This window comes from Leptonychotes weddellii, chromosome 13, assembly GCF_054177405.1.
Source record: "Leptonychotes weddellii isolate Sample4059 chromosome 13, ASM5417740v2, whole genome shotgun sequence".
Taxonomy (NCBI): domain Eukaryota; kingdom Metazoa; phylum Chordata; class Mammalia; order Carnivora; family Phocidae; genus Leptonychotes; species Leptonychotes weddellii.
This window is the reverse complement of record NC_138381.1, coordinates 22,837,040-22,863,204: the sequence shown is the minus strand read 5'-3', so window position 1 is coordinate 22,863,204 and position 26,165 is coordinate 22,837,040. Positions and strand designations below refer to the sequence as shown.

The 26,165-nt window shown below is 40.6% G+C and overlaps 1 protein-coding gene and 1 long non-coding RNA gene across 3 annotated transcripts in view; one reads left to right on the top strand and one right to left on the bottom strand.

Annotated features, from left to right (window-relative positions):
• Positions 1–26,165, bottom strand: part of DYM (dymeclin) — a 286,329-nt gene that overhangs the window by 31,303 nt on the left and 228,861 nt on the right. Inside the window, exon 13 of the mRNA XM_081801268.1 lies at positions 21,283–21,396. Coding sequence (XP_081657394.1) covers positions 21,283–21,396 — 114 coding nt within the window. The remainder of the gene's footprint in view (positions 1–21,282; positions 21,397–26,165) is intronic.
• Positions 1–26,165, top strand: part of LOC145716747 (uncharacterized) — a 75,302-nt gene that overhangs the window by 25,078 nt on the left and 24,059 nt on the right. For both annotated transcript variants that reach the window (XR_014139595.1, XR_014139594.1), the window contains exons 2-4: positions 848–971; positions 9,469–9,596; positions 20,692–20,803. This is a non-coding gene — a long non-coding RNA (uncharacterized LOC145716747). The remainder of the gene's footprint in view (positions 1–847; positions 972–9,468; positions 9,597–20,691; positions 20,804–26,165) is intronic.

Sequence of the window (26,165 nt, the reverse complement as noted above, 5' to 3'; positions counted from 1 at the left end):
CCTCCGTGCTGGAGAAGGGCGGCCAGCATGCTTTCTGTCAGCTAGACGATGAATGAGGATCCAAGATCCCAGAGTCTGGACGGTTGGGAATGTGAGGCACTCAGGAGGAGGAGCCAAGGAAACCTCTCTCAGTGTGCTTTTCCCTCCTTCAAGGTTCTTAGTGTACATGAATCACAGCACTCGCCCCTCTGAGAGCTGAGCGTGCCGGGGGCAGACCAAGTCTGAAATGTGGGGTCCTTTCCCACTCCCACTATTCTGTATGCCTCTCCTCAGACTTTCATCCAAGGATCAGAGTCACTCAGAAATGTGAGTGTAGCTAAAGTGAACAAATATAACCACTATATAGCTGAGGACTTGTAAGCACAGATTCAGTGAAAGATAAACAGAGAGTCGATGACAGGGTCAAAAAGAAAACACATTTCTAGATCCTTACTTGGGAACCTGGCAATGGGTACGATGAGCTAAACTATAGATCGGAAATTTCATCCACGTTTTGATGATGGCGGGAGTGGGTAAGCTATAAAATGTCAGGATTTTTCCAACACTGAGAATTCAAAACATTTACTACTGTGAGTCTTGGAAAGAAGGAATGGTAGTTTAAGTTTTGAGGTGGGGAAGCAGAGGGATCAAAAGAATGTCTACTCTCTTTTATAGAAAAAAAGTTTTATGAAGTGCTCTTTCCAGTGGAAGACATAATTATTATTTTCTGCTGGGAAACATTCTGGCTAGTTTACAGTAAGGATCTGATATAACATGGGAAGAGTTTAAACCCCACACATTTAAAAGCTTGCTAACACATATTTTCCTATGTTGAGGCTATGGTAATGTTTATCCATCATTTTGATAGAGCAATGGCAGAAATGTGTTAGCAGGAGCACCCCGTTACCACAGAAGCAGAACAATATCCACATGAATTTTCAGCAAGCAAGCAGACAAATAAACCCAACCCACACTTAATCTTACTACTCAAAGTAAGTAAATGTTTTCATTTTGGGGAATGATCTTCCTGTCTGTGTGTGTGTGTCTACATTTGGATGAGTGAATACACAAACAGATACACACAAGCACGTATGTATAAATATAAATACGAATATAGCTGCCATCATATGAAAAGTGTTATGATGTTTTTGAGTCTGGAAGACACATTAAGAAAAACTGCCATGCCTTTCTAGTTCTAGATGACACTATAAATTATTTTCCTACTTTTGCTTTACTCTCCATGCTACAGAGATTATGCCAGAAGTAAACTACTGAAATGTGTTCTGGTAAAACATCATATTGTAATGTTCAAGTAATTTACCACCCCAATGTAATAACGAGCACTGTGTTGTCTAGGGTTTGAGACTATCGGCCACACAAAACGAGTTTTCAGGAGCCCTTTTATCTTTTATATGAAGATTTAGCATATCAAAATGTAGGAACAATATAAAGTATAGCATGTTCCCATCCCGAAGACACCTGGGAAGAAGTGAGTTGTACATTCTGCTTTCAAACAATCTGCAGACGTGCTGAATCAATGTGGTTTCAGTTACTCCCAGAATTCTCCCCAGGAGCGCCACAGACAGGCTATGGATACCACACAACACACCACTGCGGCCAGTCCTGAGAATTTTTTGGCAGATGAGATGCTTAGATGGAAAATCTTTTTCTTGTTGCACCTAAAGAAGCTCGGTTTTCGAGGGCAGGTATTAAATTGCTTTTATTCTGGTACAAGGACGAGCTCTGGGCTGTGTGAGAAGGGACACAGAGAAAGAATGCTCTCGAGTCCTCCATAGGACTGCAGCCTGTAAAGCTCCTTTTTCCCAAATGATCCAACCATCAATTAGCTCTTTGCTCAAGTGGTGAAACACATGGTACCCTGCACAGCCAGGGAGCTTCACAAAAGTACTTTTCCCTCTTGGCAATGTTTTTCTGGTCTCCAGTTAAATTTTTGGTTTTTTGTTTTGTTTTGTTTCTTAAAGATTTTAAGTAATCCTTACCCCCAACGTGGGGCTCAAACTTATAACCCGGAGATCAAGGAATCACACACTCCCTACTGAGCCAGCCAGGTGCCCTTCCGGTTAAATTTCTGAATTGAACTCTGGCATCTATTAGGTGAGAATGACCAAACTGATGTTTCCTTTTTGTTTGTTTATTGAGATTATCATACAATGACATTCGCTAATTTCAGTGTTCAATTTGATAAATTTTGCTATTTGGATACGTTTCTGTAACCATCACCACAGTGACGATATAGTCGAATTCCCTCACACTAAGAAGCCCTCTCTTGCCCCTTTGCACTTACCCTTGGCCCAAGGCAGCCATGATCTGCTTTTGGTCACAATTTTGCCTTTTCTAGCATGTTTTTTTTTTAATTTCTTTTTGTCTTTTTTTTTTTTTTTTAAGATTTTATTTATTTATTTGACACACAGAGAGAAAGCACAAGTAGGCAGAGAGGCAGGCAGAGAGAGAGGCAGAAGCAGGCTCTCCACTGAGCAGGGAGCCCGATGCGGGACTCGATCCCGGGACTCCAGGATCATGACCTGAGCCGAAGGCAGTCGCTTAACCAACTGAGCCACCCAGGCGCCCCACTTTTTGTCTTTTTTTAAAGATTTATTTGACACACAGAGAGAGAGCATGTGGGGTGGGGGGAGAGGGAGAGTCCTAAGCAGACTCTGCACTAAGCGTGGAGCCCAAAGCTGGATTCCATGACCCTGAGATCATGACCTGAGCCGAAACCAAGAGTGAGATGCTTAACTGACTGGGCCACCCAGGCGCCCCATATTTTATTAATTTATAATAATCGCATTTAACTTGGATGATTCTAGTGTTTTTACAATTATTGAGACTTGTTCCATGGCTCAGAATATGGTCTATCTCAGTCTAAATGTGCCATGTGCATTCAAAAAGAATGTGAATTCTTCCACTGTTAGGTGAGATATTCTATGAATACTAATCAAGTCAGAGATTTTCCAGATCTCCCATGTCTTCGTTGATTCTTTTTTATCTAGTTGTTCTACTAAGTGCTGAGAGAGGAATGTTAAAATCTCTGACAACAACAGCAGAAACGTCTTTTTCTCCCTTTAATTCTGCCAGTTTCCTGCTGCATGATTTTGATGCTCTGTTACTGGTCCCTATACGCCTACAATTACTTATGTCCTCCTGTTGAACTGTCCTTTTGACCATTATGAAATATCCCCTCTTTCATCCAAGGTATTAGTGTGAAATCTGTTATTATCTGATATTAACAGTCATTTTAACCTTTTTATGCTTCCTATTTGCATGGCACCTCTTTTTTCTTCCATCATCTGCTTTCAACCTATCTATGTCTTTAAAGTTAAAGCACTTCGTTTGCAGACAGTATATAGCGGGGTCTTATTTTATTCACTCTGACATTCCCTGCCTTTTAATGAGTGTTTAGTGAATGAACTTTTTTTTTTTTTTAAGATTTTATTTTATTTATTTGACAGAGAGAGAGAGAGAGACAGCGAGAGAGGGAACACAAGAGCAGGGAGCGAGAGAGGGAACACAGAGCAGGGAGCCTGATGCAGGGCTCGATCCCAGGACCCTGGGATCATGACCTGAGCCGAAGGCAGACGCTTAATGACTGAGCCACCCAGGCGCCCCTAGTGAATGAACATTTTATATAATTATTGCTGTGACTGGGTTTGGGTCCACCACCTTATTTCCCGTTTTCTATTTGAGTCCTCTGTTTTGTTCCTTTGGTCCTCCTTTCCTGCCTTGTGGGGGAGGGGAGAATCATCTGAATATTTTTTAGATTTCTGTTCTTTCTGTTGGCTTTTTAGCCATTCATTTTTGTATTATTTTTATAGTGGCTGCCCTAGGGATTGCAATATACATCTTTAACTTATCACAGCCAACATAGATAATAGTTCACTACTTCACGTAAAATACAGAACATCCTATAGGACCATATCCATCCTCTCCTATCCTTTATGCTATAATTGGCATTTACCCAGACATCTACCACTCTGGTAAATACTCATTCTTTTCCAAAAATCTGAGTTTCCATCTGGGATCATTTCCATTTGGCCTAAAGAACTTCCTTAGCATTTTTTATAATGCAAGTGTGCTGGCAACAAGTCCTCTTGGTTTTCTTACACTTGATGGTGTCTTATTTTCATTCTTGAATGGTCTTGTCACTGGATATAGAATCCTGAGTTGACAACTGTTTTTCTTTCATACTTTAAAGATTTTTGTTCCATTCTCTTCAAGACTCTACAGTTCCTGACCAGAAGTGATCTGTTAATTGATTGTTATGCTCCCCTATGTACTATGCCATTTTCCTTTTGGTCCTTATCACTGGCTTTCAGTACTTCTGATGATAGTGTGCCTTGATGTGGGATTCTCTGTGTTTATTCTGCTTATGTTAGCATCTTATATTTGCAAATTTCTGTCTTTTTTCCACTTGGTTCTTTTTTATTGTTTCTATTTCTCGGCTGAGACTTCTCATCTCTCTGCTGAGACTTTCATGCATTGAAAACATGTTTTATGCAATGAAAACATTGAGGAGACTTTTACTAACTGCTTTAAGATCCTTGTCTGTTAGTTCCAACATCTGGTTCATCTTGGGGTTGAATTCAATTGATTTTCTTTTATGTAGAGAACGTGTTCCATTTTCTTGGTTCCTTGCATGTCGGGAAATTTTGGATTGCATCCTGAATAATATTAAGTTGTGGAGATTCTTGTCTGGGTTTGAGCTGCAAACTCTGTATTTTACATAGCAGCTCTGGTCTCTCGTTCAGAACTTTTTCTTTAGCTCAGCTGCTTAAAGTCTGGTCTATAGATGTGCGGTTCAAAGTTTAGTCAGAGGTGTGGGTAGATGCAGTTTAGGATCCCTTCTCTGATTTCTTTTCTCTTGGGATTCCTCCACTATTTTCAGACTTCATAGATTCTCTGCTTCTCTTTTCTGTTCTGCAGGCCAGAAAGGTTACAACTTTGCCCACGCACCCCATTTCTGCTGTGTGTGCCATGGACTACAATTAGCCCCAGGCTAAAAGCCTCAGAGACAGGAGGTTAAGTTTGTTATTTCCCATCCTCCAAGTGAAGCACAGTCTCCACTAGAGGCTTCCTGCATCTGTTCACTCTTCTCTTTCTTCAGGGTGGCAAGTCTGGTCTTCTTTCAGACTTCTGGTTTTTGGCTGAGCTGCTCTGTTTCCCACATATGGTTCAGGGATCACTCAGAGATGGGGACAGACACCGGACACCGTTTGGGGATCCCTGCTCGTGCTCTTTCCCTTCTGGGATTCCTTTACTCTCCTCAGCACTCATGCTTTCCCAGCTTCACTTCCGTGGTTCCTCAGGCCAGAAAAACTAAGTTTTTCCATGTGAGCCCCTCACCACCACGGAGTAAACTACATGGACAGTGCTTAGCCCCAGGCTAAAAGCCAATGACATGGAAACATGTATATAGCTTCCAAGCTCCCTCCTCTAAATGAGCAAGAACTCCCATGGGAGTCTGCTTGTTTCTATTCACTCTCCAGTGCCTTCAATACAGCCGTATTTTGTATTATTTGTCTAGGCTTTAGAGCGGTTTCTGTAGGGGGTGTCGTGTGGTGGGGTCTTAGTCCATGATACCCAGAAGCAGGTGTTCTCAAGCTGATTTTCAACCACACTGTCTTAATTCATTCAATAATATTTGATGAGTAGCTATACTGTGCAAGGCAGTGTACTGTACTAGGTGCTATGGGGGGATATAAACAGAAAACACAGCAAAGGACTAAAAATGAGAGATTAAAATATATACACATATTTGTATACAAGATAGCATGGGAACTTTTTTTTAGTAGCTTAAAACTGGAAATAATCTGAATGTCTACCAATAGTAGAATGAATAAACCACAGACTATTTACACAACCTAATACTAATACACTGGTGGAAAGGAACAATCTTCATGTAACAACAAAAAACGTCTCATAATTAACGTTGAATGAAAAAAGAAAGGTGCAAAGAAAAATAAACTGCATGATTCCTTTACGAAAAGTTAAAAAATGGAAAACCATATTGTTTGGGAATATACACACGGATGTAAAATTATGAAGAATAAGACAGTCACCTCCAAAGTCAGGACAGTGTTTTTATTTCTAGGGACTTTTGGGCTGTTGGCAATGTTCCATTTCTTGATCTGAATAGTGACTGCATGGATACTCACTTTATTATTATTCTTTTAAAGTACACATCTATAGTTTATGTAGTCATCTATATATGATATTGCTCACAGTTAAAAAAGCAAGAAAAGGAGGGGTGGCTTTATTAATAAATGGAACCTTGATTACATTCTACATACAATGTATGACCAGGAACCAGTTACTATTATTCTTATGACTCAAAATACTTCTGAAAATGGGTATAAGACATGCTCCTTTCATCTCACTGTAAGACTAGTGAGCAATAATATAATTTGATAACAAACACAGGTCAGGTTTAACTTCCCCAATGCCAAAGGAAAACTGACTTTAATTGCTTTTCAAAAAAACTGTTGCCTTATTTTATTTATTTATTTACTTTTTAAAGATTTTATTTATATATTTGACAGAGAGAGAGAGAGAACAAGTAGGCAGAGAGGCAGGCAGAGGCAGAGGGAGAAGCAGGCTCCCCGCCGAGCAGGGAGCCCGATGCGGGGCTCGATCCCAGGACCCTGGGACCATGACCTGAGCTGAAGGCAGCGGCTTAACCGACTGAGCCACCCAGGTGCCCCTACTGTTTCCTTATTTTAAATGTAACAAGGTCATTTCTATTTGAAAGAGCACGGGAGAAATCTTTTTGATGAGCACAGACCCTTTCTGGACACAAATAATTAGCCTATAATTTATCATTTTTTAATCTTGGGGTTTTTGTATGTTTGGTTTTTTAAAGAGGAGTATACTGGTAGTGATCTTCACAGTCTAGTGATCGGCACCGTATCGGTCAGAGATTAGGAAATCCCCTGAAATATCTGTCCACATTCATGCATTTAGCTGTGCTTGGGTTGAAGACTACTTAGAAGTTTTCAAAATGGTTTAGGTTGCTTCCAATTATCATGCAGTGCCTAAGGTACTTCCTGCTGCCCTCAGAGCTCTCAGGCAAGAATCCTGTAAAGAAGCTGGATGTGCTGAATTGCCAGGAAAACAAAAACTGTTACATTCGTTAATTAATTACCCCCAGTTCACTGATAGGCATGAACAGTATTCATGTTCTCCACAGAACCAGGCTTGCACGGCCTCGAGTCCTCTAACACCAACAAAGCAGTACAAAGGAACTTTAACGAGCATGGCCAGGTGCTCACCAACATCCTCAGTGTGATTACATGTGTGCCAATCACTGCTTTTTCCAACTTGCCCCAGAAATGAAAGCCACCAAAAAGAAAGTAGTTTTGTTCCTCCAAATGAACCAGTTTTCCTATGTGTAAGGAATTACAGTGGACTCTGGTTTCTTTAAAAAGTCTTTTATCACCTTAAAATTTTCAGAAGCTTTTGGGATGTGTATGCTCAACTAAGAACATCTCTTTAAAACTCACTAGAACAGGGGCGCCTGGGTGGCTCAGTCGTTAAGCGTCTGCCTTCGGCTCAGGTCATGATCCCGGGGTCCTGGGATCGAGCCCCGCATCGGGCTCCCTGCTCGGCGGGAAGCCTGCTTCTCCCTCTCCCACTCTCCCTTGCTTGTGTTACCTCCCTAGGAGCTGTCTCTCTCTCTGTCAAATAAATAAATAAAATCTTTAAAAAAAAAAAAAACAACTCACTAGAACCAAACACAATTATTTAGTTTTCTTATTCTTTCACTTAAAAAAAATTCTGTTTTTTTTTCTCTGACTTGAGAGTACTAATAAGCAGAACCCACAGAACAAATTCTTATAATTCATTAGTCATCCTTTTTTCAGAAATAATTCATTTTTCACTTATTACCCATTAAAAACAAGTAATTTTGTAACTATCAGGGAGCTTTGGTCATAAATTGCATTACACAACACTTTGTAAGGATTACAGCAAATGACTTGAACAGTAGCTATAAAAATGGAACAATCTCAGTCATTATCCTATGGTCAACCTAATGGAAAAGTCAAGATGGAGACAGATGAATAATGGTATCTGGGTTGATTTTTTTTAACCACCACAGTAGAATCTCTCCTTAGGAAATTTTAGTTTGTGAATCACAAATTTCTACCCATACCAAAGAAAATAATTCTATCAAAACCAATAGCAGAGATTTAAAGACAAAACCACACAGTTTAAGGTTTCCTTTTCCACAGGAGAGTATCAACATTTTCCACAGCTGCCCTTGCATGGCAAACATGTGTCCCTCGGTCGCTGGGAACCATGCTTTGGAAAACTGGACAAAAATTCTTGGACTATAGAACAGTCAGATTTTTATCACTTTTCAATTATGTGTTTTAGTTTCCATGATTATATTCGCGATGTAATGATAATGAAGACTGAATTTTTATACTTTGGGATCACAAAGTAAGAACTAGGTTTAATCTACTTCTCATTCATTGCAAGGAAGAAAAAAAATCCTATCAGCAGCTTATAAATCTACCACAGGCTTAATTAAATAAAAATAATGTAAGACATTATAGAGAATACCATGTGTTAGACTGTTTATTAGGAATGGCTATTCTAAAAATAAGTATGACACGAGGCTGCTGCATGTTTAGTGCCATTTCAATATTATGTATGAGAAAATACTCTATGTATGTTTGAGTATTCGATAAAGTAGGAATGGGTCTCATTTCGAACATTTTAGGGTTACTCTACAACATTGATATACTGTTGAAACCAAGAACTAGGTGTATTATGAATGCTTTAGGTTAAACAAATTGATCTAACAGGCAAATAGGTTTGTGATTTAGGAGGAGACAAAAATTTAAGATTTAAAAGAAGAAACAGCTGAAATTTATGGCCCAAAGATAAGATGGGACTGAAATAATCTTGGACCAGCCATTAAATTCTCTTTAGCCTTTTTCCTCACTTGCAAAATGTAAATTATCTTTATATTTCTTACAGTTGTTGGGAAGACTAAATAAGAACACCCAAAGAAAAATACCTAGCAGAGGGGCGCCTGGTGGCTCAGTCTGTTAAGTGTCCTGACTCTTGGTTTCGGCTCAGGTCAGGATCTCAGGGTCATGGGCTCGAACCCCGTGTCAGGCTCCATGCTCAGTGTGGGGTGTGCTTGAGATTCTCTCTCCCTCTCCCTCCACTTTGCATATTCTCTAATAAATAAATAAAATCTTAAAACAAAACAAAACCTAGTAGAGGACCTGGCACAGAGCAAGTGCTCAATAAATGTAATTAGATGATAAAAACAAAGGAAAAAGAGCCAAAAGAGGGATATATTATGTCAGATTGAAGAGCAGATAGAACATTTTAAAAGACACAGACTAATTTTTTGCTACTATTTGTTTAATTTATAAAGTAACTGTGGTATCTTATATTGGAGTTACATGTAAAAGAAACAGTCTACTTTAATCATGTAAAGTTCTCTGTCTTTTGTAGGAAAGGAAGATAAAACCACTCTGATTCTATCAAAGCTAACCAGTAACCCCCAGCCACCATCTCTGTAGCTTTCATGAGGGCAGGGATTCGGAGAAAACCAGGCCCTACAATAGTGATTCCCTAATCTGGTAAGTCATCCGGATCACCCAGAGAACCACTTAAAAAGACAGATTCCCAGAAAAAAATAGGGTGCCTGGGTGACTCAGTCAGTTAAGCGTTCTTGATCTCAGCTCAGGTCTTGAGCTCAGAGTTGTGAGTTCAAGCCCCATGTTGGGCTCCACAGTGGGCGTGAAGCCAACTTAAAATAAAAATAAAAATAAAAGACAGATTCCCAAGTTCATCACCAAACCACTGAGAATCTGAGGTGAGACCCAGAAATTTGCATTTGAAAACAGTGCTCTAGAAGAAACTCTCACCTTGATGGAAAGGAGAAACAGATTTGTTTCTTACAGATTTGTTCTTACATAAGACCCATACGGAAAGGATTCTAACATCCACATTATCAAAGTTCTATCACGCTTCCTACAGTCCTTGTCCTCAAAAAATTGCTCTGAGGGATTCTATTGAATGACTGACTCTCCCTGGATAAGATTTCCCATTTGCTTCCCCACCGATGTGTAGACTGGAGACTTGGAAAGCTAGAAGAACACCCTGCACGCATGCATGTCGGGGGTGTGTGTGCATGCGTGCATGTGCATTTGAGATCACGTATTTCCTAAGACAGTCCTCATAGGGGGATCAAATGGTCCTAAAAATCAGCTGCCAGCATTACTCCAGTGGTCTCCTGAGCCACTAATGAGCTTGTGTTTATTCAGTAAGACACAGAAGTTAACTTGTAAGTAAGATTCACTCTTTGTCTTTCCTGGACAAGAAACTCAAGAAGCTTAGAACAGGAGGGCGAGCCACTCTGATTTTCAAACTTCTGCAGAGATCATTTTGAGTTTGGGGAAACCTCAACAGGAATGTAACCAGTGTCCCTTTTCTTAGGATGGAAGCCCAGCACAGACCTGTACCTTTCACACTTGGTGCTTTCTAGAATCCAGCCAAAAATAAAAAGGAATTGATAATATTCCAAAAAGAAGTGAGAAAATAGTAAGAGAAAAATTAAGTCTAAAATCATAAAAAAAAAATACAGGAGAAAAAGGCAAACAAGGCCAATGGAACAATTAAAGTAGTCAGAAGCTAGCAGCAGACTGAATTCGAGGAAGAGGCTGTTGGCTGGTGGGATGGTGCCGGGCACTGGAGCGCTCATTTCCCTGTGGGAATGTGACCGGCTTATTATCAGTGTTTGTCTGGACCTGAAAACATGCATGCTGTACATATCCTGAGGAAAGCAGAGGGCAATCAATCAGAACGCAGCACACAGTGAGTGGCTCCGTATTCTTCACATCAGCCCCGTAGCTCCACCATGCTCTTCCCTTTCCAAAAAAGATTCAGAAATAGAATGAGGTCACTATCTGAATAGTTTCCTCTGCCTGAACTATAATGAAATCAGTGCCAGCAACAGCCAAGAAGAGCTACTATTAAAAATTCAGTGAGGTCAATCTGCACAGGCAGTATCCTATTGATGGGGGCACTGAAGTGGAGGTCAGATCAGTGTTCTGTAGCTCTCAGAATGCATGAGTGTGGAATAATACTATAGGCTTAAAAAAATTTAACTATTCCTACAAGGTGACTGGGACTTCTGCTTTGAACTTTGCTCCACTACGGTATTTTGGCATGAAAGCTGGCCTTGCAAAAAGTCTACAGAGAGCTATTCTCCAAAGAACATTTACTTGAAGCAGCATCTTAGACCACCACCCAGTGGTCAACGGACCCCCTTCTCTGCCTGACTCCTTTCCATTCAGTAAATATGAAAGTGCCCACACGTGCCAATATAGTTTCAGATACATCAAGTTAACAAAACATGAAGGTCCCTGCCCTCCCGGAGCTTCCATTATCTGGAGAAGAATAATAGGTACATAGTATGGTAGGTAATAAATAACGTGGAGAAAGAAAAAATACAGGAGAATTAAGGGGACTGGAAGTGCGAACACTGAAATCAGAGGTCAGGGCAGGCCTCAGGGAGACAGGCTTCAGTGGCTCGGCGAGTGAGGGGGTGTGTAGACACTGGGGAGAGCAGTGGAAATGGGGAAGAGAAACCAGTGCAGAGGTGCTATGAGTAGAAAGTGCTGGTGCATCGGAGAAAATGATCTATTGCTGTGCTTTTCAAACTGGAGCCAACATCAGAAATCACCTTTGGGGCTCGTTCAAGCACAGCTGGGTACCAGCCCCAGAGCTTCGGCTTCAGGAATTCTGGGGTGGGGCCTGAGAATGTGCATTTCTAGCAAGTTCCTATGGGATGCTAATGCTGCTGGTTCAAGGGCTATGCTTTGGAAACCAATGATCTAACGCTTATTTCAAACACTGAGTCACTAAATAATAGTGGACCATTAAATTGATTTAATAGGTCTGCCTGGCAATTAAAAAAAGTAAAGAAATAGGAAATATCAGAGCTCATCACATTTACTTAAGGGCAAATGAAACTTTTATCTTTTAGGAAACTTTCGTTTCAGTTGTATAGAAATGTGTATGATGCATTTTTTGTTGTGGGTAGCGGTCAAAAAAGTTTGGAAGCCACTAGTCTAATTATATTAGTGTGTCATTAAATAACACCAACCACATGAATCTGCTGGCGGGAATTTGAGACTCCTATTCTTTCAGTGGGACATGAAGCTGAACTTGCCTTGGGTCTTCTCTTTCACTCACCCATAAATTTCCTCTGCCTGGATTTCTCCTTTTTCATCTCAGTCTACGGAACCCTCACCATCCCTTCAAGACAGAAAAGATCAAGTCCAGGTTTCTCAAAACCTTCCCAGGGATGTCTCCTTTCCCTGCTCTGACCTCCTCCAGAACCTAACTTCTATACCGTTCATTCGACATGCAGCACAGATGGCCCTGCTTTGTGAGTGACCTTTGCAAGTGGTGCCTTTTCTCTCCCGAAAGGTGACACCTTGTTTGAGGGCAGGTTGGTGTCTTAGACACCTGTATTTCCCCAACAATGCCCTGGCAATGTCCTGCTTAAGGTGGACTAGCAGGGCGCCTGGGTGGTTAAGCGTCGGTTAAGCGTCTGCCTTCGGCTCGGGTCATGATCGCAGGGTCCTGGGATCGAGCCCCGCATATGGTTCCCCGCTCCGCAGGAAGCCTGCTTCTCCCTCTCCCACTCCCCCTGCTTATGTGCACTCTCTCTCTGTGTCAAATAAATAAATAAATAAATAAAATCTTAAAAAAAATAAAGTAGACTAGCTGGGGATTGAATAAACAGTCAAACCACATTTTAAAATTATAATGTGTTATCTGTATGTTATATGTACTACCAATGATGATAATGAAAATTTAGTAAAGGAACTAGGGAATGAACCACAGTCTGAGATGTAAATTTGGGAAGAGAGGTACATGGGTGGTAGAAACAGGGCAAAATGCATGGGAAACAATTGGCTGGGGGAGCTTAGTGCTAAGGGCAGGCACAGCCCCAAGCCTCCCCCTCTCCACCCCAAAGCCTGGGCCGATGGCTCCTTGGTACAGCACGCCATGGAGAAAATCCTCACTTCACATTGGGTAGGACTAAGTCCTTTTGATGCTTTGCTCTAATGCTGTGAAATGGATTAGGAGAGCCAAAGGACCAAAGGAGAAATCAGTATTTTGGCCGAGAGGAAAGAGAGCTATAAGGAATCAAGAGAGGGGGTGGCAAAGTTAATTTATGCAGTGTCTATGCTGCCTGGGTGAATCAGGGTGGGCTGCACTGGAACTTGAAGCATGAGCGGTTCAGGTGACAAAAAGCCACGAAGCTGTGAGATGGTGGGAGGACAGCAGGGAGGAGGCGGGAGTAGCACGAGGAAGGCACAGATGTGCAACAATACTGCCCACGTGGAGGCGAGTCAGCAGTCTGGAGCACAGGGGCCACACGGACAACAAGAACTCCGAGGGGCCCTGCGTGTGGGATCACAGCAGTGTGCGCCGAGGAGATACCTCTGGCTACAGGGCTAAGGGTGCCTGGGGAGGAAGAATGCGGAAGTGGGGACACCAGTCAGGACGCTAAGGTAACAGACTGCGTGAGATGTGGGGAAGCAAAATGGGGGGGTGGGAACGTGGACGGAAAAGAGAGATTTGGAAAATCATCAGAATTCACAGAACTCAGGGTCTAGTGGCACTTTTGAGTTAGAGAGGATGCTGGCTGGTCACATTCCAAGGGTAGAAATCCACGGAGACACAGAATAGTGTGGCTGTGGACCAGCTAATGGTAGTTTCTGTGGGACCTGGAGGCGGGACACCCAGCAGCAGGTAGGAACACCAGGGTGTCCCTCAGAAAGCAGCTCTGGGGATAGAGAATGGACAGAGAAATGACAGACACTTGCGATGGGGATGGGGAGAGATGCCAGCAGGAGAATGGGGGGAGTTTTTAAGCAAGTCAGTATTAAGAAGCTATGAAAAAATTCTTGAAATTTCAGTTAACTGTATTTCTCTTTATATAACAAACAACAGTGAAAGTATTCGAAAAAGTGAATATAAAATAAAGGCTTTAAAAATAATTTAGTGTGACACTGGCTATCCACTCTTAATTCCCATGGTTTATCAGGTGAATGAAAAGTTCAGTTAATGTCAGTAACTTACATTATTCCACAGCTTCCTATTTACACTAAAAGGGAAGCTATCTTCTGGTTAATTCCCCCCGAAAAACACGACCTACTTTTCAAACTCTAGATATAGATGGTCAAACTCCTAATTCTCAAATGGCAGATAATTCACGAAACCAAAGAGAAGAGGGAACCTGGAGAGCTGGCTTCACTGAGAAGGAGGTGGAGCAGTGTTGGAGTGAGAACCCGCACAGACCCGGCTGCACTCGGCCCCATCGTCACGACACTCAGACTGCTCGCTAGCAAGCGAAATGGGGGCCAGGAACATGCTCTGTTGTGGACGCAGACAGTGAGAACTTTGAGCTGTGGCTTCTAACTCAGCTCCCGAAGGACACACTAACTTTATTTATTTCCTTCCAAACCCTAAAGGAGAAATAAGCAACTTAGGATTTCAGAGCCTGTCCTTTATGTCTCTGTTTATGCAGGAGAGTCTAAAAAAACTAATTACCTGGTATCGCCTTCCCCAGACTTGACGGAATACCAGTAAGAAGAGGATGTTTAGAATGACATTAATACTATTTACTCTGAACAGCTAAGTTGTTTAACTATATAGACAGATTTATCCAAAGAGTATATGTTCCCACACAGGATATTACACAAATATTTTAGAAGGTTATGTCAAATAACATTTGATTGAAAAATATTTTATTTGGTTGAAAGTCAATTACTATGCCCTGGGCTTCCAGATCTTCATGTTTACTTGCCCAAAATTGGAAGAATAATTCTTCTACGAATTTGGCTTCAGTTGTACAATGCAAGGGAAACTTCAAAAACTTTTGGTTCATCTTCAGTTGACATTAGCTGACTATTTCTCATGAGTAAGGAGCACTGTGCCCTCTTAACAACCCAAAGGGTAGTTGGAAAGAATTCTGAATTTTCTTAGTGTTTAATTTATATTTTAAGAAAGAACAAATCAAAAACTGCACACTAGTCCATGCTTTCATAAAGACCTTATTAAAACAGCATTTCCAATTTCAAACAACCTCTTTTATATCAATCTTGCATACAAAGCTATTATTACATACCCGGCAATTATTTTATCAGTATATATTAGTAAACCACCCAAAAGGCAAAATAATGTGCTGTCATGTTGTATAATACAAATATTATTCAACACACAGCTTGAATTTTCAATCAACTCTAGATACAGCAGTATTCTATGAATTAAACTCTAGAGGTTTTAAGTGATTCGTTTTATTATAAACACTCAATCCAAAAAGATGATTAAAATAATTGAGATAAGACTTGATTATAAAGATAAATAGCTTCTTTTTTCCTGGTAACATCTGTGGTAATAATGTGCTATCATTTAAACCAACTGAGGATGACTCACCATCTGTGAATAAATATAACTTTAGTTTCTTTTCTAGAACTGGGGATGGTTTTCTTGCTTTTCTTTTCCTTTTTTTTTTTTTAAACTAAATCATCCCTCCTCCATCATCTGTCCCTCTTGCAACCACAAAGTGAGATGGTAAGCTGGAGTCAGAAGTACAGTTTCTTTTCTTTTTTTTTTTTTAAGATTTTATTTATTTATTTGACAGAGAGAGACACACAGCGAGAGAGGGAACACAAGCAAGGGGGAGTGGGAGAGGGAGAAGCAGGCTTCCTGCTGAGCAGGGAGCCCAATGAGGGGCCGATCCCAGTACCCCGAGATCATGACCTGAGCCGAAGGCAGACGCTTAACGACTGAGCCACCCAGGCGCCCCAGAAGTACAGTTTCTTGCTGTTTCAGAACAACAGAACTGGCCCACTTAAGGGATTTATCCATGACCTTGGTCTCCATAGGATCTTAGTCTAAATAAGAGTTAAATGGCCTGGGACCTCCCACAAATCAATTAATCTCTCCCTTTAGCCATAAACCTGAAAAACAAAGTTACATTTTCATTTATATGTTACTGTCTCCAATACAGAGAAGACTTTTTTTCTGAATATAGTATAATGAAGGAGCAACATATTAACATTCAAACATATAGCCTGTATACTATAATTCACTTCACTTTAAGTATTGTAGTGAACTAATTAACTTTCAGTATCTGCTGTGGCCCATGGAGGGGCCTTTGGGCCAGGAGCATTCACCAAAAGAATTAGAAAATAAAATCTGGGATTGGAAAGAGTAGGAAAAAATGGACTGAAGACATGAGTAGTGAGCAATAAGCCAAAAGAAAGGAGCTAAGGTTTATCATAGGGGAGGGATAGATATAAAAGAAGAAAAATACCTGGTCTGACAGCACATTGAGGAAGCACTGGCTGTCCACAGAACAGAAAGGAGATAGGGAAAGGATGAGCAAGTGGAAGGGTACATAAAGCTCTAAGAAGGTGGCCTAGTGCCCAGGTCTTGTTTCCAAAATACCATTTATTAAAAAAAGAAAAAGAAAAAGAAGGGGAAACCAGAGCTCATTGGAGAAGTAGCTGATTCCAGGACTGCGGCAGGAAATATCTTGTGCTACAGAAAAGTAAAGATGTGCTCAAAACAAGAAGGAGGCAAGTCAGAGGACACCGGATCCAACCTGGAGGAGCTCCCACAGGCCAAAGCTAGAACAATTTGAGCAACAAAGTAAGTAAGTGATAGTGCTGAATTATAATCTATAGACAAAATACAAAATTATTATTAGGTAAACGCCACAGTAATAACTGCAGGTAAGATCCACTGATGGATGATAAAATCAGCAGGCAAAAGTTTGAGGAGAAATAGGATATTAGCAAAGTCTCACTCCCAAGACAGTTATCAATTACAAAGGGAAAAACAGTGACTTTTCACAGGAGAAATCTGGTAGACACCATGTTAACCAAATGATCAAGGATACCCATCACCAGTAATGAGACATACTGACATCACGTACCTCCTGATTCTATGAATTGAGAAGGATACACATCACTTCTGTGGGTATTTTGTCAAATATTCATAACTTCAGTGTAATCATGAGAAAACATCAGAAAAAAACAAATTGAGGGACATTCTGCAAAGCAACTGAGCAGAACTGTCTACACTGTCAAGGTCATGAAAGGCAAGGGAAGACTGGGGAACAGTCACAGGCTGGAAGAGAATAAGGAGACATAACGGTTAAATGCCAAGTGGGATCCTGGATAGCACTGGGGAGCAGAACAAAGAACACTAGGAGAAAAAATTGGTAAAAATCACATAAGGTCTGTAATTTAGGTGATAGTATTGTACTCATGTTAATTTTCTAGTTTTGATATTTGTACTATAGTTACATGTGTTGTTAACATTAGGGGAACCTGGATGAAGGGTTTACATGAACTATATCTACTGTTTCTGCAACTTTTCTGGTAAGTCTAAAATTATTTTAAAAGAAAATATAAAACAAAAAATAGCAAAGTGGCACAGATTCAAATATCTTCTGCCCACCCCATCCAAAACTGCTTCTTCCCTAACACTGTCGTCTTCCTTCTCCTCTATATTTTTCCTCCCGTTTACTGCTACCTAAAATAGCAAACATTTTACTTATTTATCTGATTGTCATTTACTGCTACCTAAAATAGCAAACATTTTAACTGATTGTCTCATTTATCTGATTTACTTATTTGTCTTATTTATCTGATTATCTGCTTACTTATTTACTTACTTATCTGATTGTATTTACTTATCTGATTATCTCTCCCACCAAAAATTAAGCTCTATGAAGACAGGCATTTTTGCCTATTTTGTCCATGGATGTATCTACCATCTAGTGTGGTGCTTCTAACAAGTCCCCATTTCCTCTTTAGAGCATTTCATTCATCTTCTCATCACATTTACTACTAAGTAACTACTAAGTACAAGACTTTGAACTAGGCATCAAGGGGATGCACATTAGCAAGACATGACCCCTCTTCTCAAAGAAGTTACAGTTGAGTGGGAGAGAGAAAACATTTGAACAACTACTTACAGGGTGGAAGAGGATAGGATTCCCACCAAATTAAGTATCAAATGCTGTGGGCATTTAGAGGAGGGAGGCCTATGTAGAGTGAGAAGTAAAAGAAAAGATTTCATGGAAGTTCTCAAACTCAGCAAGGCCTCTGAATACTTAGAATTTGGATAAGCAAAAAGCAAAGGGGTGAGGGACCGATATACTGGGAAGAGAGAACTGGGTAAGCAAATCCAAACTCCAAACATGCAGGAAAGAAGAAGCAAAAGGCACAGAGATCATTCTGGTTGGCTGGAGCACTGGATGGGGAAAGGGAAGTATGGAGAGCAAAGACTGGAACAGCAGCTGGGGGCTGACTGTGCATGGTCTAGTGATCCAGTCCAAGGGCTCCAGACTTGATCTGGTAGCAACAGGGCACTGACCTCTAGATAGTTTGGAAGATGAGGAGGATGTTACTAGAGCTCTGCTCTACAAAAATTCTTCATGGAATTTTAGAAGATGAAGTCTAGACTCTTAAGGATTGCAAGAGATCGTTGGGATCATCCTCTGTAACTTTTTAGGATAGGAATTCTTTCAACCGCTTTTCCTATGTTATGGAATTGAGTCACCCTTCCATCTGGTGCTCTTCTTACACTTACCATCCAGACTTTATGGTGATTATTTTGTGATTTCATGGAGCCATGTATGGACTGCTGAGTGACTTACGTTGTCAGGAAATATCTCCTTAGGATGAACTAATACCTGTCCTGGTTCAATTTCTACCCACTGTCCTCTGGCCTACAATGAACTGCTTAGTTCCTCTTTTACAGAATCATCCTTAAAGTAGTTGAACACAATTTTTCTATTTTCCCGAAGTCCTCTCTTCTCCAGGCTATACTACCTCTCTTCCTCACCATACTTGAATTACAGGTTCTTTCCAGTAACTTCGCCTGCTTCTGCACACAGCTTGGTTTACTAATGTGATGCTCAGCCACGTTGCTCCCATATCCTACAGTGCTCTTTGGAACATCTATTTCAGGCTTGTTAAATATCCCTACATTCTCAGTGCCTGCATGGAGTCTTCCGTCCTTACTTCTTTAAGTGAAACTCAGCTCTCCCCTTGGGACTCTGGTTCCCCCAGAGCCTTTGCAAGTTAGAAGCTGCTCATTCTTTCACATTGCAGACTTTAGGGTCTGGAGGTGGGGTTGGTGCTTTGCTTTCATTATTGGTTCATGATGGTTTCCTGGCTATTATTCCTCTACCCTTAAACAGAAAGTTCTGCTCCTATGAGGCTGGTACTAGCTTCCTCTGGTCCATGCAGCTGCCACCTACTGCCTTCCAGGCTCTCTGGTCCTGTGGACTCCAGCATCTGGCTCACAGTCTTTCTTGCCACCCCATGGCTTATTACCTGAGGGACTATGAAGCCTATGTGAATGACCCATCCTCGGCTTCCCATTCATGAGCTGGCTCAACCACACTGACTTCCATTCATAGGCAAAGCACTTCGGCCCCTTGCTCATGGCCAAAGCCAGACCGTGTCATCACTGAGATGTGCTCCACTTCTGACGTCTTCAGTCTAAATATACTCTTCTTCAGCCCCATCTCCATGACTTCCACCGTACCCACTCTTCGCTGGCATTCAAATCCCCTTCCCGATGCCTCTGTGCCCCTCTCCTTCCAGCCTCCTGATAGCTCCACTTCTCTTTCGGTTTAGCTCAGACACCAAGATCCACCACTTCCTGGAAGCAGCCACTCCAATCTTCATGGATTTCTGTACTGGTTCCCATGGAGTAGTTCAAGTAAACTGGAAAAAGCACGCATGCACACCCACATGCCCTCAAAACAAAAAAACCCTCTGAAGTCTTACTTTATGTAAGAGTGGAAACCATATGAATTCCCTACATTTAGAGAACTGTCAGGAAGCATGGCAAGTCCAAGCGGGAAGGTCTGGGGAGCTGTAGTCAGTGTTCATGTTCCTGCCACACGGTGGTGCCATTCCAGCTGATGAACACGAACCCCGCTGCCCTTGTCCTTCCCATGCTCTAAGTGGTTATGATGACTCACGTGCTATTATTTTACAAACTCTGTTGTTATAACTGAAAATATTTTCCTCTCCTACCACAATCTATCTCTCTCAAGCATTCATAAGCAGTGCTGTTCTGTGATAGTGCTGGAAACACGGCCCCCTAAACAGTAACTCTGGGACAGAAGTTCGTTGTGATAAAACACTGTGATGAAGAAGGCCACAAGTCCACTAGGATTCCCTGTGTTTTTAATTTAGGAATGAGCCCTCTAAAAAAGTTAGAGGTGATGAAGGCAAACATTAACAAGAAGCATTAAAGCAAAAATAGGCTATAGTGCTGTACATTCCTGTGTCCCTGCAGAATGTTCCCTTCACATCTTTTCTTATGAGAAAATTAGTCTTGGGTATGAGTTTTATATCATGAGATCACTTTGGAAACACACTGACGTGCAAATGGAAGTGCGTTTTTGTTTTTTTAATTTGCAGAGAGAGCGCGTGCACGAGCAGGGGGCGCGGCAGGCAGTGGGAGAGGGAGAAGCAGGCTCCCCACTGAGCAGGGAGACTGATGCGGGATTCGATCCCAGGACCCTGGGATTATGACCTGAGCCAAAGGCGCCCCTGGAAATGCCTTCTTAAGATACAATAGTTCCCCTACCTATCCAAGAAATGCTTCTCTTTCCAGAGACACATGCAGGCAGGCAGTGAACAGCGTGGGGATTCGGAGCGCAGACTTTGGAGCCAGCCTGCCTGAGCATGAATCTCTCAGTTCCAGTTTTCTAGTTGTGTGGTTTTGGGTAAGTCATTAACCTCTCTGTGCACCTGAAAAGTTAGGGCAACGCACTACCTACCTCTAAGGCTCGTGAGGCTGGGATGAGTTAATAACTAAGACACTAGAGCTCCACGGAGCACTGAGTACACACCACGTGTGGGCATCACCTCCACCAGCAGTGCCTTCCCATCAACCCCTGATACTTATAAGACCGAATTATTTCACTGGGTCAAAAAAAAGTAAGGTGCTTCTTTATTCACAGTGTATGAATTACTCACAGTATATGAATGTGTTAGTCCTTCTTTGGCTGTTTTCTTTGGGAAGACTGTCAGACTCCCTCTGCATTGCTGTTCTGTGTACCAGTATGAAGTAGAGGAGGCAGTATTTAAAGAGCCTTTTCTAGCACAAGTACTAGTAAGTGGGGCGACTCGGACTAGAGCCTGCTCAGACATGAATGCTTAGCCCAAGCGATCCCCCAGTGCGGGTTTCCTTCCCCGGTCTTACCTTCAGCCGGTCTTTGGGCAGCGCGACAGCCCCCTGCTTGATGATTTCCAGGACCCGTTCCACTGACAGCTCAGCTCCAGCCTGCAGTAATCGTGAGCTGAAGAAGGTGATCACCTGGAATGGAAAGTATTCTTTTTTAAACAAGAAGATGTACAAGCCGTGTTTTCAGGAAGTGCCTTGCTCACATGGTGGTCCCACTTCCTAGAGTGACCTGGCTTGACTTCATGAGCTCTCCTCTGCGCGGGCCTGTCTGAAGGGGTCTGATGACTGCATCAGAGCCTGCTTCTGACCACTCCAGGTTGATGACCCACATTGTGGCTTCGGCAAGCCTCTGGAGTTCTGCTCTTCCAAGGTGCGGCCTCACCTCTCATTTACTTAGATTTCAGTTAGACGGCAGCCCCCCTCAGAAGGTGGGAAGAGAAAGCTAAAGCTTAAAACCTGTCAATTTTGAGGCTTACTAATAACTCTCAAAAAAAAAAAAGGCTTAATGAGAAAGGAATTTGAAGCTAATGGCTAAAATGATGTTTGGGGGATCATTTATGAATTTAATTTATTCACCACACTCTTATCCCTGAGCAACAGGGATAATGAACAACAAGCTAGAACTTCCTTTGTTTCGTGTCCCAGCACAGCCTGAACTGTGTAGCAAGATGCTAATAACACAGGAGATTTCTGAACATAACACTGTCCCTCAAAACTAAAAGAATGTCATTATTTTTTAGGGAAATCATTTTAAGATGACGATGTTAATAAATCAAGAAGACTATACATCTTTTTTTTTATTCAACAGAATAACACAAGTATTTATAGTCAGACATGCAAAAATATAAAAATGTTTTGTTAAAAAATTAAACATTTCCATTTACAGGTTTTCTATTTTATATGTAAAAGACAAAGGTAGTTTAAAAAGATTACCTAACTATAGAAACAAAATAGTTTTTTATACTCATTAAAATATGATCATGTTACACAGCTTCCCTCCACCCACCATACTATGGACCTGGATGATTAGCTATCCTATGTCTTACTAATCCTGAAGGCTTCACATTATCAACAGCAAACACAGTATTGGTCACAGTAAGAACACTGTTTATCAGAGTAAACCCCAATCCATAATGCAGACATGCTGCTTGATAATTTCTGTGCATCCCTCTGTTGAGATGAGACTGGTTCATCATTACTTCTACCCTGTAATGTAGCACCTGTTCTAGGATGAGGGGGACATCAGCTCTGCCATTTCCTTCTTGTCACGTGTACTTGTATTGCCTTTGATTTGTGGTTCTTTTGCAGGAACCATACCAATCCTCCATTTTAGAGGGTTTACTTAGTTAAATCTCGATATTATAACCATCAATAATATACAAGGACCTATAAGTGAATGAAAGGTGAGTGTGCCAGCCAAGCCTTCCAGGTTGAGAAGCCCCTCTCCTCCTCAGGATACCCGGAGTACCGCAGCTGACACAGCTAAAGCCTGGCAGCTTGCCCGTGCCGATACTAAGAATTAGGAAAACTCCTTCTGTTTATTTTTAGACGAAGAAAGAAAAGCTCTGATCTATCTTCCCATGCTTCTATGGACTGTGGGTGCAACCTCTGGGGTATGTGTACCCATCCACTTTGGAGATTGCTGATGGAGATAACAAAATGTGTATAATCAAAGCTAAGTAGCCTGCACAATGTTCAAACACGGATACTTCAGACCACCGCGAAAGAGTACTGACATGTCACATCATCAAAGAAGGAAGTAATGCAATGGGAATCTACTTTGGTTCACTCTGTGGTCTACACAGACTTGCCTCTCAGCCTCAAGGAACTCGTGTTCCCACCAGAAAAGCTGTGGAGTAGGCAAGAGACTCAGTTTCTAAGTAAGTTCCTTTTTTCAAACTGGCTCTCATTTTTATGTCCTAAGCTGATATTCAGTTCTTGAATCTGAACGCACACGACTTTAAAAAATGATAAAACTACCAACTTCCAGGAGAGAAGTAAATTTATGTATCAAAAACGAAGGGAATGGACATCTACTGCATGTTTACTATGGACCATGAGCTCCTCTATTAATTAATTCTCATCACAATCCAACGAGCTCATAAAAGCCCTGTCCTACAGATGACTCTACAGGATCAGAAAGAGAGCAGCTTGACCCAAGTTAGCCAGGTAAGTGTCCAGAGTGGGACTGGTATTTGGATGTTCCTTCTTACTTTACCATGTTGGTCTCCAGCAATTCTTGAGTAACAAAAGGCTTAGTTTTCTTAATGGAAAATATTTGAGGTGAAGGGTGTAAGTTGTGTAGCCCCAAATTTCATTTGCAGTCAGGCTGCAACACTAACAAAGAATGTGAAACAATTTATTCAAAGATACAACTTATATTTCCTATCACACAGCTAGAATTCTGTAGACAACAGTGTATTTAGTGATAATGACTTTAACAGTTAGGTGGCTTTTATCAACTTTCATAGGAACCATTAAAATTGTTAAGATTGATGAACTTTTTCCCCTCTGAAAATGTTTGCAGAAGATACAGTCAATAATAGAAAAAATTTAGAGTGAAACCTTTAGCGAAATGGGAATGAATGATACGTTAGTGCAATTCAAAGGCAACCTTTCAGAGGAAGGTTCTTCTCTGTGGGTGTTACACAGCTTCCCTCCACCCACCATATTTGGCCACAATTCCTGAAATCTAAGTACAGCACATTACCTTCAATTATGCTATTAGTTGTGAACAGTAATTATCCAAAGTCATGTTCTGATTAATCAGCTGCACCCTTTGAGTAATGTCAAAATCACATTTAACCACTTATTATGAAACCTGTGAGTGATCACTAGAACACAAATTTATAGAAAGGAGAAGCTTAAAAAAAAAAAAAAGAAAGAAATGAGAAGCTTTTGTAGGGTAGATGAGGGTATGTATTAGACAGGCATTCTTGCTTGCTAAATGGCCACTCTTCAAGAGGTAAAAGTAGAGAGCTAAGCAGGTTTCTTTTCTTTGATAAAAGACAATAAACATGTTTTGAAAAGTAAAATACACATGTGTTTTCTCATTGATTCTTGGTTTTTCCTCAAGTTTTTGTGTCTTAATCAAGACATGTGTTAACAACCTATTCAGTGGGAGAGATCTCTAGAAGATTTACAAAGAAAATAGATATTTTCAAGAAAGACACAATGTAATTGGAGAATAAGAAGCAGATTAAACAGGCGTAATTAAACAGATTAGACATCATGGTAGTGTAGACTGTGAAGTGCTCAAAGTCAGAAGGCGTAGTTTGGGTCCTGCCTCTGATACTTACGAGCTACCTGTCTTATAGAACTCAGGTTCTTCCACATGCAGCATCATGCAGTGGTTTAGAACACCTACCAGGTGTCAGAAGCTTGGGTTTAATTCCCAGCTCTGCTTATAAACGTAGACAGGTTATTTAACTTCTCTATGCCGCAGTTTCCTGATCTATAGATGAGGAAAGACAGAGTGCCTGCTCATGGAGGGGGTACTGTTAGAATTAAGTAAGTTAATACCTTCGAAGTGCAAAGAACAATGCCTGGCACACGGTAAGGGCTCATGAAATGTCAGCTTCTGTCATTATCATTAGGTGTTATCTCAATATCTTCATTTATAAAATGAAAAGCTGCTCTACCTACCACATAGGAAACAATTATAATACATGTGAAACTTAAAGATAAATCAAACCAGACAGGAGTAGCAAGCATGATCTACCGAAAGTAAATTCCAGGAAAGTCTGCTGGTTAAAACCAACATGATCATTATCAGTTTAATACATTACTGAGGGTCAATTTAAAACTCTTCTATTTTTACTTGGTGAATTTATGTATAACCTTCCTCTTTCAAAAAAATTTGTATTTTATTATTTCCAGAAAATTTAAACAGTACAATGTCGAGGAAGTTTTCATAGTTTGCAAAGTTTTCTTTTATCATGAAAGAATGCTGAATTTTGACAAATGTTTTTTCCGCATGTATTGAGATGATTGTATGGTTTTTATTCTTTAAGTCTTTTAATATTGTCAATTACATTAGCCTTGAATTCCTGGGATGCATGATAACTGAGCATGCTGCATTATTCTTCTGATACATTGCTAGATTTGATTTGTTAATATTTTGTTGAGGATTTTTTGTGTCTGGGTCTATGAGTGATATTGACTTATAATTTTCTTTTCTTGTAAGGTCTTTATTTAGGAGTGGCATTAGGGTAATAATGTCCTCATAAAATGAGTTGGGAAGTATGTCTTCTTCTTGTATTATCTGGATGAGTTTGTACTGAAATAGTAATATTTCTTTCTTAAAGAATTTCTTAAAGAAATTCTTTGGTAGAATTCAAGGGTGAAGACATCCAGGCCTGGAGTTTTCCTTGTTGGAAAATTTTTAAGTATTCATTTGGTATCTTTTAAAGATATAGAACTATTCAGATTATCTATTTCTTCATGAGTAAGCTCTGAAAGTTTGTGCCTTTGAAGGAATCTGTCCATTTCATCTAAGTCATCAAATTCATCACCAGAAACGTATTCATAATATTACCTTATTATCCTTTCAATGATATCCCGCTATCATTCCTGATACTGGTAATCGTGTTTTCTTTCCACTTCTTGGATTAGTCTGGCTACAAATTTATCAGTTTTATAGCGTTAGGTTTTTTTCTCTCTCAAATAACCAGCTTTTGGTACTACTGATTTTCTTTTCTTTCTTTTTCAATTTCATTGATTTTTTGTTCTTATTTTTATTATTTCTTAACTTTTTCTTGCTTTGGGTTTAATTTACTCTTTGTAGTTTCTTAATGTGGAATCTTATTTAAGACCTTTCTTCTTTTCTAATAGAAGCATTTAATACTATAAATTTCCCTTTAGCTGTATCCCACAAATTTTGATACACTGCATTTTCTTTT